General features: G+C 36.7%; 2 protein-coding genes across 2 annotated transcripts; both read left to right on the top strand.

Moving 5' to 3' along the window:
* The first annotated feature begins 16523 nt into the window (after positions 1–16523).
* Positions 16524–17024, top strand: LOC131650449 (uncharacterized). The gene has a single exon (XM_058920159.1). It carries the CDS (start codon positions 16524–16526, stop codon positions 17022–17024), a length of 501 nt encoding a protein of 166 aa, XP_058776142.1.
* Positions 17025–17309: 285 nt separating this feature from the next.
* On the top strand, positions 17310–18881 carry LOC131650448 (uncharacterized). Its single transcript, XM_058920158.1, has one exon. It carries the CDS (start codon positions 17310–17312, stop codon positions 18879–18881), a length of 1572 nt encoding a protein of 523 aa, XP_058776141.1.
* The last annotated feature ends 1610 nt before the right edge of the window (positions 18882–20491 follow it).

The raw sequence follows: 20491 nt of genomic DNA, 5'->3' as shown, positions 1-20491 counted from the left end.
TGTAACTAATTAGACAATTTAAATGATTTAAATCAAAAAAAATAAAATAGTTAACAATAATTAAAATGAACATTTTATTTTAATACCTCCCATACATATATATGAAAAGAGTTTAAAAATAATTTTTGTTAAGAAAAAATATAATTAAAAGGATAAACAAAATAAAAAACTAACATATTATATAATTAAAAGGAAGAGAAAGTTGGAAAGCTTAGCTGGAATTAAGTGTGGTATGTCTTTGATGGTGTATGGTGGTGCTACGCGTTCCCAGGCGTTTGATCTGGGTAGAGGGAGATCCAATGGCCTATACATAGGGGTGTATCGTAGACCTTCGTTTAGCCAGGCGCGCTGGATTCTTGGGAAACGTATACTGCAAAAATAAACAAATGAGTGGCGCCTTCAGGAATCGAACCCAGGCGCCTTGGGTCGTTCCTTTGCTTTGCCACTGCGCCAAGCTCAGTTTGGTGTTATTAACACGAAAGCATAAGATAATATATTATAAAAACGTCATGCCCAGATTTTTGAAAATACATCCGCGCCCAGCAACTTCATCCTCTTCGTAGAAGCTTCGTTTTTCTTCACCCCTGTGCATACTCATCTATGGAAATAGAGTGGATAAACAACATATAATGACACGAATCGAACCAAAATCGCATACCGAAGTCAATTGCACTCTTATTACGGGCCAATTTCATCTAAATAAAAAAATCCTAATTCAAAGCTTGGAACCCTAACAATGGTGGATTCCGTATGCAAGCGAATAAACACAATTAAATTTCCAGAATCACTCATGACATCATTGTAAACGCAAATATGCAATTCAAATTCATTTATAATGCATGAAAAGTCGAAATCGGAATTGGATAAAAGTGGTCAAACCGAACAGAATTGGTGACGATTCTTGATGTCTCAGTGCACGAATATGATTGCAAAACGTTCAGCCACGCTTCAGGAATGTTCTTGGATCTTCAAAACTCTCTGAATTGATCTGTAACCACAACAAAGATTTTGCAATTTCTTGAAATTTTGAGAGCTTCAAAACCCCCTCTTGCTGCAGAATTCTCGTCCCCTAGGTTTTTGTGACTGTTAGGTACTTATAGGAATGCATTTAGGGTTGAATAAACTTGGCAAAATCCAATCAAATCTTTGTTAACAATTTTTTTGGAAAATATGGTGAAATATGTTTCCAAATTAAGCCAATATCAATCTTTTTTCTCAATCCATTTTTGTCACTGATTTGTTATTGAAATATTGAGTATCTAATCATTGATGATGATTGGGAATTGGCTTTTTGTGAGATATTTGATTTTTTATGATTTTCATAAATTAATTATCATCTTTAAATGATAAAAAATTCACATAAAATCAAGTAAAAGCCAAATTTTCGTGGGAATCATTTTATGGGCCCTCAATGTTATAAGGAACAAGTTTGGATCCTAAAAATATAGGCCCAATAGCAAGAATTTCAAAATCCTTTCACATTTTCCCTCCAAAATAGTCCAACTTTGACAAGGCCTATCTCTCTCAATTTTTGTTCTTTCCTTGATGAACCATGATCAATTCTTGATCAAATGGTGAATGATACTTCAATATGAGGATGTTGACAAAACATCAGGAATTTTGACTGTGGTTTGACCATTGTTTGATTTTTAGATCAACCAGTCGATTATTGATTGTTTGGGCCATTGAGTGAGTAATCTTTTGACTCATAGTTTGAAACTTGGAATGAGGATTATTTGGAGCATGTGAGAGACCATGAAGTCCACTGGAGATATCAGAACCTGACTTTTCTTTGAGAAGAGCAAAGCCCTAGTTCATAGGCACTTGTTTAGGAGATAGGTAGCTTTGAGCAATTGAGGATCTTTGAGCATTTGAAAGGTGAAATGAGATGGGCAAATTTTGGGGTATGACATGGTGTATAGTGTTAAAGGTTATGCAAGTTCTGGTTGTGTAAGCTAATACATGTTGTGTTAGTTGGATGTCATGCCCGACGTCATGACATCAGTATTTGACAGCAGTAGCTCTTACGTTTTCTGTTCTGTTTCTATTATGATTCCTTATTTATCTCAGTCTTTATTTTGGGAAACTAAAGATTATGTTGATTGTACATCAGTAATAGAACAAATCATGGGCTGTCTTTTTGGCACCCTGATATGTGAGAAGCACAGAATTGAAGTGAAGAATACTGTTTGCTGTGATTTATGCATAACAGGTACAGCATCAAGATGTTCTATGGAATGTCACGGCATGCTCTGTGACATCAGTATTTGACAGCAGTTATTGTTATATTTAGCTGTCACGCGCCTGCTGAGCTGGAATATAAAGATTCAGTAAGTACTCAAAAGATGCAGAATATTCTATGGAATATTATACAATCCTATGTGGCGCAGGTTTAAAGGTCAAGAGAATCAAGATTAGAATATTCGAGAATTATGCAGTTTCTAATTATGAAGATAAATTAGGAAACTTATGATTGAAGACCTTGTTTTTAGCAGAAAGTTTTCTGTGATTTGTAACAGCAAATAATGTTGTGATTGTAAGCCCAAGTCCAGTTGGGAATAGGTTATAAATAGGAAACTTTGTAACCTAGTTTAGTGAGCTAGCCGTCGTTTAGAAAGATGTAACCATTAGGGTTAGCCGTGTACGTGAACCTCCCGGTTTGTGGGAAGGTCACTGATTTGTGCCTCGAAGCCTGTAGGTAAGAGGTTTATTGTATTCACTCAGAAGCTGTGAAGCAATGAGTGAAGATTGTGTTCTTGGAACTACTCCATTATGTATATTTAAATTGTTGGTGATTAAGCTGTCGATGCAGTGGCTGAGTTGTTGACTGCTAGACATCATTGCTATGATTGGGAGTGGAATGGAGATATTCCATATCTAGGGAGAACCTAGGTAGAGGGGTCATTGGGTAGTGATTAAGTGAGGAGTTGTAAACTGGGAGTTTAGCTCTGAATTGATACTGCTGATAGTGGACTTCATCCCTGGCTTGGTATGCCCCCAGAGTAGGTTGATTGAACCGAACTGGGTGAACAATTCTGATGTGTTATTTATGTTTCTGCAATGTTTTATTTTTCCTACCTGGTCTGTTTTATAATGTCAGATCAGATGTAACGACATTCAATATGACATCAGGGAATACTTCCAAAGCTTGTGCTTTTACAGAACCACCTCAGATAAAAATCTGGTTGTGATAACTGAGTTATCACTATGCATAAATGGTTCCAATATTATTATGATTGTTTAGCATACTGGTGTTGAACCATAATTAAAGATCATCCTATCCTACCATTGCTGCGTTTATAACAGACCAGATGTCACGACATCGTATAAGACATCTGGGTTCTGTCATACCAGAATTTCAATTGGTATCAGAGCGGGCATCCTATTCTGTTTCAGGATGAGATCGAGGGATGATACTTTCTGGTGCAATGGTAAAGGAGAAGAAGAGCACTTGATTAAGATGTAAAGTCTGACCGGTTTGATCTCTGTGTTAAAGAAGTGATTAGGAGACGACTGGTTTTTACTAGAGGTTGTATGACATGGAAGTTTCAGCAGATTTAAAGAAGACACATGGTTTATTTTTCATCTCAGAAGAAGATTTTTCTGCAAATCTGGTATTGAAGATCAAGTTGTCCAGGATTCGTATTCTTTTTTAAAGGAAGAAGGTGAAGCTATAAGTGTTAATATCAAATTCTTCATGCGGGAGTGAGGATCTTGATAAATTATCTTTTAAACTTATATGTGGTGACCTAATTAAGAGAATCTTCGTGATTATGGCGTCCAATATAATCCTGATATATCTGAAGATGAACCTTGTGAAAATTTTCTCTAAATTGAAGAATCCTCATCAAGAGAGAAGCTGAAGGTGAAATGTCACCGTTAATGTCATGACATCGTAAGACACTTCACCAATTTATTATATATGATCAGTCAAGACTTGTCAGGTTGAAGGTGCTATGAAGTATCACTGGATCTATGTTCTATGAAGCTGGGGATGATGAAAGATTAGGGTATTAATCTTATTCTGGTCTCTAAAATGCTTGAGCTTATTTCTCATGATCTTTGAGTTCTTCAAGAAGGATTAAAAGGAGATCCGTGCTTAATGGCAGAAGCCGACGTAGCTGAAAAATCTGCTGAACAAGGAGGGTTCATATGATTGTTTGAATGGTTCCTAGAAGGTGAAGGATGGACCATTCATGACAGGGTAAGAATGAAACCTACCAGTTGTTGTATTCCAAGGGAGCAGCTATGTTAGTAAGTTATTGTTGTTTGGAGTTTGATTTAATTTCAAACCCAACCTAGTGCACCTGGATTGATATGTTTGTGCAAAGGTTATTGTTTTAGGCCTGAGGTTTATTGAGGATAAATTTGAGTTGTTTTCCGCTGCATGGTATCTCTGTTAACCATGGTTTATATAAGTATAGTATCCTCAACTAGTGTATGAAGTATGTATAGGTATAACTCATGGAGTTAGTTGCCTCTAGTAGGGATGTTGTATAATGAGACTTTTATGTACAATGCATGGATAAGCGGTGTGGAGTTTCCATGATTGTTTGTTTGAGGGGGAGATTTGGTTAACCTCCCCACGTCTGATTCAGCCTTGTGTTTAGTTGGCTATTGAACGGTGTCACATGGGTTCTGGTTGTTGTGTGACACATTTGTAAGGAAAGATTCATCTCTCTCTTTCCTAAGGGTGAATCTAACTGGGAAAGGATTTAAGATCAATTGTTATTTGTGCAAAGTACAAGTATTTAATTGATTATCCTTGGAAGTTCAAGATAACTGATGTTCTTAAAGATGTTGGAACATCTCTTCTTCAAGACCATGTACAGGAAGAATAGTGCAATTGTTTTAAGATCTATCTCTTTGGTGGCAGCAGAAGCATATGATCTCTGAAAAAGGTTTCCTGGCAAGAAACATGTTCAGCTTTGGAGTGCACAAGAAGAAGAAGACATCATAATCTTGATGGTGGTTACTTGGATCAGTTTATTTCTGATCTAGGTAAGGAAGTGCATTGGCTAATGCACACTGTGAAGTCAAGAACAAGTGGCAGTATTCTTGACATCATGGAAATAGCTTTGCTCAAGGAAGTGGCATCCTTGGTACAGCTAGAGGATTAGTCTCTAACTAGTCCTTCTGATGACTCATGCATCAGAGTGTCTGATGTTGTTGGAAAAGAAGCAGGGATTCATAAAAGTGTGAGCTTGGATGACATAACTGCATAACTGCAGGATGGAGATTGCGTACTCAAACTTGGTTTCACAATCAGGTCTATGAGAGCATTGAACTCTGGTTCTGTAAAGGGAGGAAGTTCTTTCAAGTGGCAGAAGAAGGAGCTGAATTCAACAGCTAGATGTTAAAACACAATGTGTTGACATTTGGTTCAACATCAAAATCTTAGTTGATGAAGTGGAACATCAACTTATGATAAGAAGATCTAAAGAGTTGAAGATTGGATACTTCAAAAAGATCGCTCTCATTGCAATTCTTTGGAATTGCTGGGTAGAGAAGATGTTACATGTTCTTGTCTTAGAATATCCAAGTTTTTTTTACATGTAGCTTGAAGTTCATGTTTCACTTGAAGGGTCAGAATATCCTTGAGAGAAGTCTGATAAACGTGGAGAAGTCAAAAAGTGGCATTTGACATTTTCATATGAGGATTCATGAAGGGGGTAATCAAACAGTGGCATTTGGTTCATCTCAGAAGTGGGTTCGAAGGATCAAGATAATCAACATATGGCAGCTGATTATTCTTGAGGATAGTCTTAGACAAATTACTTTTGGGCAGAAGAGTAATAAGTTGAAGACAAAAAGGAGGTGTTTTCTATTCACCTCTTGGAGCTTGTGGTAGAAGTTATGAGCTATCTATGAAAGAGTGCATCTTGTAATGTAGATCTCCCAATGTGGGTGACTTATTGTATTCTAATCAAGCTGGTGGCGAAGTGGTATCTAAAGATTATCAGATGGTGTTTTTTGTGTGTGTCGTGGTCATGTCATGCAGAGTAACTTTTAAGGGGGAGATGTACGTTGCTTTGGCAACATTTATGGCCAAACAGGGGGAGAAGAGATTGTCACCCCAGATCATATTGAACAATTTATTTCTATTCATGTTATGTGATAGTGTAGCTTGTGGAACTTATTCAGCAGGTCTGATGTTTTGATGTGCTTTAGCAACTCTGCATAACTGGTAGTTTGCTAGTTGTTTTTGTGCTGCTGTGATGACAAGATGTTTTAGCCAAAAATTTGCCAAAGGGGGAGATTGTAGATGTTTTGATTGGCTGCATTTTGTGGTAAAACATTCATGTGTATTCTGTTGTCTTGACTAAGGTCATGATATGTGGTGTATAGTGTTAAAGGTTATGCAAGTTCTGGTTGTGTAAGCTAATACATGTTGTGTTAGTTGGATGTCATGCCCGACGTCATGACATCAGTATTTGACAGCAGTAGCTCTTACGTTTTCTGTTCTGTTTCTATTATGATTCCTTATTTATCTCAGTCTTTATTTTGGGAAACTAAAGATTATGTTGATTGTACATCAGTAATAGAACAAATCATGGGCTGTCTTTTTGGCACCCTGATATGTGAGAAGCACAGAATTGAAGTGAAGAATACTGTTTGCTGTGATTTATGCAGAACAGGTACAACATCAAGATGTTCTATGGAATGTCACGGCATGCTCTGTGACATCAGTATTTGACAGCAGTTACTGTTATATTTAGCTGTCACGCGCCTGCTGAGCTGGAATATAAAGATTCAGTAAGTACTCAAAAGATGCAGAATATTCTATGGAATATTATACAATCCTATGTGGCGCGGGTTTAAAGGTCAAGAGAATCAAGATTAGAATATTCGAGAATTATGCAGTTTCTAATTATGAAGATAAATTAGGAAACTTATGATTGAAGACCTTGTTTTTAGCAGAAAGTTTTCTGTGATTTGTAATAGCAAATAATGTTGTGATTGTAAGCCCAAGTCCAGTTGGGAATAGGTTATAAATAGGAAACTTTGTAACCTAGTTTAGTGAGCTAGCCGTCGTTTAGAAAGATGTAACCATTAGGGTTAGCCGTGTACGTGAACCTCCCGGTTTGTGGGAAGGTCACTGATTTGTGCCTCGAAGCCTGTAGGTAAGAGGTTTATTGTATTCACTCAGAAGCTGTGAAGCAATGAGTGAAGATTGTGTTCTTGGAACTACTCCATTATGTATATTTAAATTGTTGGTGATTAAGCTGTCGATGCAGTGGCTGAGTTGTTGACTGCTAGACATCATTGCTATGATTGGGAGTGGAATGGAGATATTCCATATCTAGGGAGAACCTAGGTAGAGGGGTCATTGGGTAGTGATTAAGTGAGGAGTTGTAAACTGGGAGTTTAGCTCTGAATTGATACTGCTGATAGTGGACTTCATCCCTGGCTTGGTATGCCCCCAGAGTAGGTTGATTGAACCGAACTGGGTGAACAATTCTGATGTGTTATTTATGTTTCTGCAATGTTTTATTTTTCCTACCTGGTCTGTTTTATAATGTCAGATCAGATGTAACGACATTCAATATGACATCAGGGAATACTTCCAAAGCTTGTGCTTTTACAGAACCACCTCAGATAAAAATCTGGTTGTGATAACTGAGTTATCACTATGCATAAATGGTTCCAGTATTATTATGATTGTTTAGCATACTGGTGTTGAACCATAATTAAAGATCATCCTATCCTACCATTGCTGCGTTTATAACAGACCAGATGTCACGACATCGTATAAGACATCTGGGTTCTGTCATACCAGAATTTCAGTAACCAACATAGAGACAAAGGAATATCACAATATTCTTACACAACTTTGTGTACAAACACTTGTCACAAGATGTAGATGAAGAAGGTCTTTAGATACTCATGCATGATGATGCAAGAAGATTTTTTAGATGAAGTGAGAGATAAAATTATGAGAAATTTAAAGTAGTATAGTATGAATTGCAATGAGTACCTTAGTTATGTTCACTTCTCTCAAATTTTCTCTTGAATTTTTATGTTAAATTTTCTTGGTCAACTTCATCATTGACGTGCATGACACTTTTGATCTTTTCTTTCTTTGATAATCTTTGTCTTCATCAAAACTAGATATAAGATGTATTCTTCACAATCTCCCCCTTTTTGATGATGACAAACTCTTTAAATTCTTGTTTTGATAAGATTGAAAATTCTTCCCCTATGTTGTGTGTCTCCTCTTTAATTTGTGAATCTTGCAATGATAGAATCAAACCTTTGGTGCCATTTTTTGGGTGCTTGTTTTAATTCATACAAAGATTTGATAAGCTTCCACACCTTTTGTTCATTACCAAGAAGCACATAACCTTATGATTTTTTCATGTAAATCTCCTCATCGAGATCTCCATTTAGGAATATTGTTTTGACATCTATTTGATCAATAAGATCATGCAAAGAAACTAATGTAAGCGATACTTTTAATTATCACCATCCTTGTTGGTGGTGCATATGTGTTGAAATAATCAACACATTCCTTTTGTATAAAACCCTTGGCCACTAATCTATCATTGTAGGTGTCTAGTGTGTCATCACTATGATACTTCCTTCTCAACATCCATTTTCATCCAATGGATTTTTATCCTTTAGATAGATTGGCAAATTCCCAAGTGTACTTTAACATTATTGATTTCATTTCATCTTGGATAACATCATTCCAAGAGAAGTCCCTTGAAATTACATCTTCACTGTAACTCTTTAGGATCATCTTCCACTCGAAGAATAATAGGAATCTTACGAACAAAATTCTCACATTTTTCTTCTACTAGATACAAGAAATATGCCGACAATCGATTTTGTTCGGTTCTAGATCCTCAGCCTTTTAAACTTTCTGCTTAATCCAAGTTCGATTTGTTTTTAACAATCATTGACGAACTTTCGGTTTGTGTTTCAACAATCCGCGGAGAACCTTCCTCACGAGGTTCTTTATTTGTGGAAATCTAGAATTTCTTATCCTCCGCGATAAGGTTCTCAAAATTCTACATCTCGTTATGAATCATCTTTATATGTCTTATAATAATAAATTTCATAAAACACAAACAATTAATCTAACATATAGATCATAATTCAATTGCATAATTGAGAATTATAAATTTTAATTAATTTGACCACTTTAATGATCAACCAATTTTAACTTATTCAATACAATAAATTTACATTATTTTGTAAATGATCTTACTATTTTATATATACTTTATTCAACAATGAATATTTAACCATATATATATATATATATATATATATATATATATATATATATATATATATATATATATATATATATATATATATATATATATATATATATATATATATAATGCAAACATACTATTGTTTTCTAATATTCATATACTATGGAAAACATTTTACTCTAGCTTGCATTTTTCAGCATCTTTATTAAAACAATGTGTCAATGGGGTAAGTAACGGTTGATGTAATTCAAATTTTACCAAGTACCAATTTATAATATAACAGCATATGCATATATATGTAACAGACTGACAGTGAAAGTTCATTAACACAGTGCTATATATTTGATACGGTATGAATTCTTGAAAGAGTGCTATCTAATTGCAGTACAATCGCAAAATAGCCTTTTGGAATTTGACTTCATGTTTTACAACAACAAAAATTAATAATAATACATATTATACAAGCATATTCATATAATATATAATTTTGCATAAGCCGAAAATATAGTTACAACGTCACAGGAGTTTTAATTAATGTATCATTTTTAAATTTTTGGGATCAGTTTGATTAAACAGTATCTCAAATTTTATTTTATTTAAAAAAAAAAATCATAATATCCGTAGCCGAACACTCATACAAACGGTAACAAAAAACATATTTAGATCTTGAATTTATGACTTTCACCGCACACTAATCTCTATAAAAATTAGTAAGAACGTATCCGGGTTCATGATGACGATTATTATTCTTGTGTATAGAGTGTGTAGTTTACGACATAAAAGTTTATCCTTTGATGCTTGAAACAAAAGCCTCAGTTGTCATTCTTTAAAACACTTATAAGATTATTAGAAAATTAATTTAAACCGATCGATGCTAGAATCGTGAACGGAATCACTTTCCTTATAAGTATTTCAAGTACTCTCAATTTGTCTTAGAGTTGGAACGCAGGTGTCGCTACCGCGAAAATTAACAGAGTCGCCACTAACATATTTATCCTGAAAAGGAAGGGAATGCCAGCAAACCACAAAACAAAACAACGGTCTCACGACCAGAGAAAAAGGGTAAGGGAGTCGGTTACGCGAGGGGAAGGTATGAGCACCCCTCACGCCCATCGTACTCGATGGTATCCACGCCTGTGTCTAAATCTATGGGTGTGTAACAAATCTACGCTAATCTGGACTAAAATGAATGCAGAATGTAGGGAAAATAAAGAATTGTGCTCGCACGGGCCCTACCCCGCTGCCTACGTATCTGTTTTGCAGAATCAGAGCTATCGTAGCTCGGCTAACTAATTTCTGTTTGTTTTGTGTTTTTTAGGTGAACGAGTTACATTCACACTCCGCTGCTCGACCTTTGGAGACTTATGCTGGGAATGGAGCGGAAATAACAAGTTCTTAAGAAAAGAAAATCAAAGAGTGTGGTTTGTGTTTTAAAGAATGCATGAGGAAGACCTAAGCTAAGGGGAAAGCTTGCTACCTAATGTTATCATACAAAGGGTACAAGTCTAAACTAAACTAAACAACCTACGGGGAAAAAAGGGAAGCACACAATAAGCACACAAACGAGCATCCGCTCGTAAAGCAAACAAACCAACGGTACTGACCGAATGGTAGATAAGCGGTCCCGCCATAGCCAAGGGGAGCAGCTCAACCCAAGTCAACCAAGCATTAGACCTCGTGAAAATGATCGGGCCATAGACAAGAGAGCGGACCCCTCTCAGCAACCAAGCCGTCACGGATCATAAAGGAAAACGGTGCGTGCGTACACCGAGCATCAACGTCGAGCGACGCGAGCTGTAAGAAAGGCGGGGGTCCGGCTGCATGAACCCTTTTCCTGACATACTCGATAACAGGATCTTTTGCACGTTCGGAAGCAAGCAACGCGAGGCGTGCGCCTACCAAACAGACTCGATGAGACTAGGCGGGGGTTGATTACGAACCCTTGACCGCATGCCTTCCATGAGGACTTAACGGAGTGCCATATAGGACTTATTACACCGTGACTCCCTGCCGCAAAGCACAAATGTAAACACACCAACAAAAACAGAGCCTCTTTCGAGGGCTTGGCCAGATGCATGTCTAGGTCCTACTTCTCATGTTAAAGGATGATGCGAGAAAGCGATAAAGTACAGAAAGAAGTAAAAGGGAATAAGGAGCGATACCAAACGGATAGCAAATCCGCAATGAGCTAGCACGCAAGCAGAACTAAGAAACTTCATGTAATCTAACATCCAGCAAAGCCAGGAGTCCAGCATAAGCGTCAAAGCGATGCGGTGTGAAAATAAATCACGACCACTACGTGGTGCGTATAAAACACAACCACACAAGCAACCTGCAAGAAATACAATCCAGACAATACAGGAATATACATCTCGATGAATGAGAGATCAGGTGAATCGCATCGGGAATAAGTTCGTGTCCCACAAATAAAGTGGAACACAATGCAAATCAATCGCACCGGAAGCGAATTCGTGTCCCACAAGTAAAGTGGAACACGAAACAAGTCGAATCGCAATCAAAGGCTCTCTCGAAGTACCTCGCACATCTCAACAACCAAATCAGTAATAACAAGGAGGCACGCACCCGCCATAGAAAATAATAGAAATTAAATTCTAAGTAAATTCTAAAACAAAATCTAACAAGAGCTAAATTGTTTTTTTATGGCATTTTTAACTCAAAGTAAAAGAACAAAACTATGTACAAAACAATTAAATTCTAACAAGCGAAAGATATTACATGTTTTTATTCATTTTTATCATGCAAAAGTCTAACAAAGATCATTGTTTTTCATACATTTTGTTATACTAAAAAAAAAAAAACTTGAAACAAACTAGTACAAAAAACAAATTTAATGTAGAAAATTAGGTGGACAGGGGGGTGAAATGTGTGAAGCTCATATGCTATGGTAGTAGGGCGCAGGGCCCAGGGAAATGGCCCAACAGCAATTGTTTTTGTTCAGTTTTTGTTAGGTAAAGAGAGAGGGACGTGATTGGGCTTCTATGGAGCTACAAAATAGCAATATCGGTGATAGCCCAAGGGTTCATGGAACAACTATTTTCAGATTTTTGTATCAGACTTTATGATTCAATTAAATTCTAAACTCACAATTAACCTTAATTAAGCACCAGATCTCTACATCAAATCTCAATTAACATCAACTAATACCATTAAACAGAAATCAAAAATAGAAAAGAGGGATTAGGTTTTAGGTTTGATACTTGTGTGGCTATTGAGCTTATCTCTCTCCTCTCAAGACACAGCAAACGGCGCCGGTGCTAGAACTTTCTCCGGCGAGCCTCCGTCTGCCTCCGGTGAGCGCGTGACCTTCTCTTCTCCGACTGAATCGCCCCGTTCCTCCCAGGATCAAAACTCTCATCAACAATCTCTCTCTTTCACAAATGCTAACGGCGCAGCGGCGGAGATCTATCTCCTTCTCACTCCGAGCGATCGACGCTCATTCACTCCGTCCACTCTCTCTGATTCAACCTCCGTCTCCATCGATTTCAACTTCTCTCGTCTCCGATCTCATTTCTCACATTCCGGCGATAGTGATAAGAAAACCAGAGAAGATGTTCGTCATGAACCGGTGAGTTCCTTTGCTTCTTCCTCTCAATCTTCTCTTCTGAGTAGCGATGTCAGCGTTGTTGCGTTGATGATGATGCGATGATGATACGTTGATGTTGTTATTGTTGAATTGATGCAGTTCGGAGAGAAAGCAGAGAGAGTTTCTTCGGAGTTGTTGTTGATGAACGCGATGCTGAGAAAGAAGATGAAGAGCGGTGATGATGATTGAAGGAAGAGAGGATTGAAGAGTTTGCAGATTCGAGAGTTTCAAGATTGGAGAAGATTCTGAGATGACGCTCGAGAAAGAGGAAGTTTTGTTCAAAGTTTGTTACGATTCTTTTCCTTCTTTTTCTCCGTTTTTCTGTTGTTGAAGATGAATAGAGAGAGTTGATTGAAGATTGATTTTCGTTTCCTGCAGATTTTTGGATGAAGAGGTATGGAGATGATCGAGAATTGAGATTCAAGAGAGAGTGAAGGTCCTCTGCAAAAGTTTGTTACCGATTCAGTTACAGGTTTTTTTCTCTGTTAGAGTTTTTTCTCTTCTTTTCGATTCTGAGTTTCTTTTGTGATTTTCTGTTCGGTGAATGAATGATGATGATTGCAGAATTGGATATCTATGAAGCGTGATGAAGATGATTGATGCAGAGATGAAGGAAGGTTTGAAGAGGATTTCTGTTCTCAGAATTGTGAGGTGAAGCTGATGGAAAAGGTGATTGAATGAAGAGTTTCTTGAATCGAATCCCAGAAGGTTGAAAAGAGAACCCCATTCTCTTATGAAGTTTTTCTTCTATATCTGTTATCCTTTTTCTGGTTTCTCTTTCAACTGTTATGCTGAGCTTGGTCTCTTTTTTGTTCGAACCGCCGGTTCGGTTTTGTTGGTGTAATACAATTGATTTTTTTTTTTTTAAGGAACATGGTTTTGAATTTTGTAATGAATTATATGGACCTTGGTATATAATTGGACATTTGAGTATTCTTTTTGTAATGAATGAATTGATGAATATGGTTTTGGATTGTAACTTGAACATTTGAATCTCTTTTTGAACTTCCAAATTTTCTTGGCAAACATGAACATTTGTATGGTCTCGAATGATTTGCACTCGTGGCATCAAGTAATCACCAATAAATTCGAATCTTTTATTTAATGAAAACTTGTCTTCAATTCTGGAACCATAAGTGACTTGAACTTCATAACCATAACGCTTTGAGGACCTCTTTAATGGAGATAAGGATTGAGACATAGAAACACCTCCTAACATGAAATCCAGTCATTCTATGTAGACAAACTTGTAACTTGAAGAAGAAGTCCATGAACCAACCCTATTTCACATTTCAACGCACACAGAAGAATTGGTTGAAACAAACTTGAACAAAGATGAGAAACTCTTTTATTATTTTCTTCAATTTTTTGAATGGCAAAATAAATGCCATTCATAACTTATAGCACATAAAAGAGGGCAAATTTTGGGGTGCAACAGCAGGAATACCCAGGATAATTCAGTATTTTATCGAGTTTGCGTAAGACCGACGAAAACTCGGATGTAGTGAAGAGTGTCTGAAAATTTTAGTGAATATGATAGGCTTATCATATATACATTTTTGTTATTGATTTCTGAATCCAGAATGAAGTTTTTATAGGTCACTTTAGTATTGTTTCATAAGGTAGCGATCATTCGTGAAACGATTCCTTTTACAAAACTTACAATGCTTAGCCTAGTGCAACATTTATCAAGAGTTGCATGTTTTCATTCTGCAACACTTCACGAAGTGTTGCCTATTTCTGATTCAAACTACAAACAGTCTTTTGCAACACTTCACGAAGTGTTGTTTATTTTCATATTCAAAATACAAACTTCACATAGATATTTTCTTGTCATTTTAGAACACACCTATGGTGATTAAATATTAATAATTTTCAATATATATATGGATGGTGATGAGAGATTTGAGGAGTTGAGTTTGCTTAAATGTGGTTGAGTTATGAACATGAAAAGTGAAAAGCCCTAAGGCTTGCTCTATTAGACAAAAGTTGCACTACCATGACAACTATATTGATAACTACTCCTGTAGATGTTGTTGATTGGCTGTAATTTTTGGTAAAACTCATTGTGATATTATCATGTCAAAACTGATGTCATGACATGCATTCTACTGTAGTGAAGTCTTTATTTGTGCAGGCCTTTACCTGATGTCAAGGCCGATGTCATGACATCCGTAGCTGTTACATCTTATTCTGTTACTAATTCTGTTTGTGTGATCTGTTAAGATCCTATGCGCCTTACTTGGAAATATTGGACTGCGCCTTACTTGGAAATATTAGATTATGATCTGTTTGATCTTTTCAAGGACGTCTTTAATTGCTCTTATTTTGGTTCCTTGATTTGTGGAAATTAGTTTAATTAGGTTAAAGACTAATTTGGATCCAAGGCCCAGCTGCTGCGTTTTGAAGGCTATATATATTATGAAGAAGCTGCAGCCCGTGCACAGATTTTGAAGAGAAGTTTTAAGAGGTTTTCGTTATTAGGGTTTTTAAGTTCTAGCTTTCTTGTGAGCCAAACAATCATCATGATGATTGTCTTGGTCTAGGCGTTTTTGTTTGAGTTGTAAGAGGTACTTGAAGCTTTTAAGCAAGAGTATCATTGTACTTGATTGAAGCTTTTAAGCAAGATCAAGTTGTGTCCTTGAAGTGTGTCTTCTATTCATATTCGTTGAGTGTTATTCATCACTGCTGTGATTGAGGGGGAGTGAGTGGAATCTCTGATCTAAGTAGTATTAGGTTGAAGTTGTATTGGGTAGATATTAAGTGAAAGGTGTAATCTTGAACTGTATTACTCTAAATTGATACTACTTATAGTGGACTTCCTCCCTGGCTTGTTATTTGTTTGTTTCTTTCTTGTTCATTGGTTTAAAATTATTCAGATAGTAGTGTCGTGACATCCTATTCGACATCACGTATCTGACTCCAGAATTTCAACTCCCACCATCCAAATGGCAGGATTTGGATCAGTTGGAATTCTGGTAACACTGAGATCTATATGGAACAATGTATTGACCAGTTTATACATTGTAGAGTCTTGGATCTACAGGGGAAGCTAAAGTTCAGGATGACAGTGGTCTATGCAATGAATACTCTTGATAGAAGGAAAATTCTTTGGCAAGAGATTGAGCAACTAGCAGGACAACACAGTGAACTTTGGTGCATTGTGGGGGACTTTAACAATGTCCTCAGAAGTAAGGATCGAATAGGGGGAAGGATGGTTGTTGACTCTGAATTTAGGGATCTTCAGAACATGATAGATAATTGCAATCTGGCTGAAATGACAAACCAGGGAGGCTATTATACCTGGCATAACAAGCATGAGAAGGACCCAATCTACTCAAGAATAGACAGAATTCTTGGCAACATTATTGCTTGGTTCCAGGGACTTGACCTACAGCTTGATCACCTACCCCCTAGTGTTTCTGACCATGTGATTCTTTACCTCACTAGTCAGACCTGCAGTAGGCCTCTAAAGAGCTCCTTTAAGTTCATTAATTGCACCACTGAGCTTGAGGGGTTTCAGGAAATAGTGGCTAATAGCTGGTCTGCCCCTATTCATCTTATGGGAGAAATTGAAGAGATTAAAGCCTGTGTTGAGGAAGATGAGCAAACCTCTTACTAATGTGCAGAGGCAAATTTTGGAAGTAAGAGAAGAGCTGAGGACTGTCCAGCAGAAGCTTGCTATAGATCATATGAATGCTGATCTCATTCATAAGGCAAAGGAGAAAGCTGATGAAATCATGAAATGGCAAGACATGGAAGAGAAAGTCCTGCAGCAAAAATCTAAGATCGAGTGGATCAAGTTGGGGGATGGAAATAATCATTTTTTACACGCCTCCCTTAAAGCCAAAGCTCAATCTAAGAGAATGATGAAGGTCTGTCTTGATGATGGAACTGAAATCTATGATAAGCAGGGCATTGAAGAGGAAGTGCTCAATTTCTATGGGAACCTCATGGGGAAGGATGATAGGATTCTTAACCAAATCAATCTGCAGACTATGAGGGAAGGTAAATGTTTGAATAGTGATCAAAGAAGAGATCTTATTAAACAGGTTAGTGAAAAGGAGATTAAAGATGCCTTATTTGAGATGGGTGATAATAAAAGTCCTGGTATTGATGGTTATAGTGCCAAATTTTTTAAGAGCTGCTGGAGTGTGATTAAAGAGGACTTGATTAGAACCATCAGATATTAGTTTAGAACTAATACAATGTTCAAAGGTTTTAATAGCACAGTCGTCACTCTGATCCCTAAGAATCCTGAGGCAAAGAATCTTTAAGACTATAGACCAATAGCTTGTTGCACTATTGTCTATAAGATTTATTCCAGGATCCTTACTGCCAAAATTGCTAAAATCATTGGGTCCATTGTGAGCCATAGCCAAGCTGCTTTCATCCCCGGGCAACATATTCATAAACATATCTTACTGGCTACGAAATTAATTAAAGGCTACAATAGGAAACATGGTACCCCTAGATGCATGATCCAATTGGATCTACATAAAGCATATGATATGCTTAACTGGTCTGCTCTTAGAAATATCCTTACTGAGATTGGTTTTCCCAGCCAATTTGTGAATTGGATTATGGCAGGTGTCACTACTGTTTCTTATCGTTTTAATATCAATGGAGATAATACAAAGAGAATGGAGGCTGCAAGAGGAATCCGGCAAGGAGACCCCATATCTCCATTCCTTTTTGTTATTGTGATGGAGTACTTCAGTAGACTATTGTTCAAGATGCAGCAAAGCCCTGAGTTCCATCACCACTCAAAGTGCAAAAAGTTAAAAGTAACACACCTGACCTTCGCAGAGGACATTCTGCTATTTACCAGAGGTGATACCGTCTCTGTGAACTCTCTTACGTCGACTCTGCAATCTTTCTCTAGCTCCACTGGTTTGATTGTAAACCCAGCAAAATGTCAAATTTACTTGGGAGCTGTGGATGAGGTCACGAGCAGAAATATCTTGGAGTCTACAGGGTTCAACAGGGGACAGCTTCCCTTTAAGTATCTTGGAGTTCCTCTCTCGAGTAAGAAACTCTCCATATGCCATTACCTTCCTCTAATTGACAAAATTATGTGCAGGATCCACCATTGGAGTTCAAGATTACTGAGCATAGCTAGTAGATTCCAGCTTGTTAAAGCTGTGAGTTTTGCTATTGCGAATTATTGGATCCAATGTTTCCCTATCCCCAAAGCCGTTATCAAGAAAATCAATGCCTCCTGTAGAGCCTTTGTCTGGAAGGAGGTGTGCAAGCCTAAAAGGAAAGGTGGGTGGAATGTTCTTGACTTGGAGGAATGGAACAAAATAGCTATGGTTAAGCTGTTGTGGGATTTGGTCAAAAAAACTGATAGTATGTGGGTTTTATGGATTCATACTTACTTTATAAAAGGTAAAGATATATGGACCATTGATAAGAGTATGCAGAACTCCTGGATTGTTAATAATGTGTTGAAAGCTAGAGAAAAGGTTGATGCTGTCCCTCACTCTTGGCAGGCTGCCATGGATACAGGATGTTTTAAGATGAGTAAATTCTATAAAGAGATTCTGCAGGATAATGTGGACATGAATTGGAATCCTCTGTTTGATTGTAACAAAGCTAGACCTCGTGCGTTGCTATTCCTTTGGTTGGCTTGTCATAGGCGTTTAGCTACTAAGGAGAGGATGGCAAAGTTTGGTTTCATCACTGAGTTGCAATGCTGTTTTTGCAGGTCCCCTGAAAACATTGATCATTTGTTCTTTAGTTGTGTTGCTATGAATGATATATGGGCCAATGTCTTGAAATGGCTCAATATCTCTCACTCCCCTCAATCGTGGAATCTGGAAAGTATCTGGCTTATTAGATGTTGCAAGGGCAAGGGTGTGAAAGATGGTATCTTCAAGATGGTGGTAGCAGAGACTATTTACCATTGTTGGAAATGGCGCAATGATACATGTTTTGATAAAGGTTACAATAGTGATAAAGTGGTACATAGTATAAAAGAAGCTACTATACATAGAGGATGGTTATATAGGAAATATAGAGACCATATAGTTAAATTGTTGATGTAGATTTGTTCTTTTGCTAGGTTGGATCATTGTGATCACCTTGTACTTACATGTTTTTTTGAATTATAATAAATTCTTTATTTGTTCAAAAAAAAAACATGAAAAGTGAAGAGAGAGGATTCTTCTAGGAAATTTGTAAGATGCTTCGTTGATTTTTCTTTCATCATATTATAAGTATTATACAACGAAACATGAGAGAAATTGCAATGTTGGAAACCTAAGTTTTGTGAAAAAAATGGAAGTTTCGTTTTTAGACATTTGAAAAGTGAGTATGACCCACATTTGGATTATCAGATTAACAGGTTTAATGAAGAATATTTGCACATGGAAGGTGAGAAGGACAAGTCAAAGCTTTCGCTTTTGCAGGATGCTGCTAGCAAAGAGAGTTAGAAGAAGTTAGAAAATACAATGAAATGTTAAAAGCTTTTGAAGTTGTTGTTGTTGTCAGATCAAAGGTGGACAAGCTTTGTGAGAGGGTGAATCCATCTTTCCCATATTATTGCTCATTACAGAAACGTGATAGCCGAGAACTAGAGAATGAATATATTATCCATTATGCAAGTGTCGGCACTGGAGGTGGTTGTGGATGGAGGGACCAAGGTATCCGACAAAGAGTTTGTACTATCCACAAAATCGGAATCTTGAATGCTTCAACCTCATTATATTGAATGTTGAAAAATACCGGCTCAGCAAAATCACTAAACCATGGTGTTGCAGCTGTTGGATACTGGACAAAATCACTAGACCATATGAACAAAACCACATATAGCGGAGTAAACTACATATAACGGAGTAGGTTTGCTTCGGTGTTGTGTTTTCTTGAAACCATCAAATGATTATACACATGTTCTGCTCTTTTCTTATGTTTATTTTTCTTAACATTATGTAGTGGAGTAGGTTCGTTTCGGCTTAGACAGCGGTGAAGCTAAATTTTATGCTGAGAGGTGAGAATGCCGAGATTTAGGCTGGGTTGGAGCAAGGGTCGGTGTTGAACCGAAACTCTAAATAGCTAAATCTGACCCTCTAGTATGTTTAAGTGGAGGTTAGTGTGTTTAGTACTTCATCTATGCCTTAGTAATTTTAATATTATGAGTTTGAATTTGAGTTATTTTATATGGTTATCTTATTTTAACTAACTATGCATCCATTGATGGTTGCAAATTCTCATGTTCGAACTGTGTTGTAGTTTGTTCAAAGTAAGGTTGATGATTCTTTTGTTGAAGTGATAGATACATATCCAACAAAAGTATAAAGTATTAATATAAATGAATTAAACAATATTTACATGTGTAATTCAAATTGGGCATCATTATATTATTCTATTTATTTATGCAAAAACATCATAGATGAATTTGAGAATAGTAAGAATTTGAAGAGGTAATACATGTCTATTTATTTATGCTAAAGTGAAATGGAGTGTGCAGGTCTGTTTCATATTGATGAAGCTATTGGTTTGGAACTTTCTGTTGATGACAGTGACAATTAACCTGATATGAATGTTTAATTTTTTATTGTTTGATATGAATATTTAGTTTTTTATTGTTTGTTAACTTGAATTGGTTAATTAGAAAATGGTTAACTTTTTATTGTTTGATATGAATGTTTAGTTTTTA

The sequence above is a fragment of the Vicia villosa genome, linkage group LG2, assembly GCF_029867415.1.
Source record: "Vicia villosa cultivar HV-30 ecotype Madison, WI linkage group LG2, Vvil1.0, whole genome shotgun sequence".
NCBI classification, from domain to species: Eukaryota; Viridiplantae; Streptophyta; class Magnoliopsida; order Fabales; family Fabaceae; genus Vicia; species Vicia villosa.
Note: the sequence above shows the minus strand (reverse complement) of the source record. Positions and strands in the feature narration are given on the sequence as shown.

What these genes read in the sequence shown, in the direction of transcription:
- LOC131650449 (XM_058920159.1), top strand. Translation starts at nt 16,524, where the DNA reads ATGAATGCTGATCTCATTCATAAGGCAAAGGAGAAAGCTGATGAAATC.
- LOC131650448 (XM_058920158.1), top strand. Translation starts at nt 17,310, where the DNA reads ATGATCCAATTGGATCTACATAAAGCATATGATATGCTTAACTGGTCT.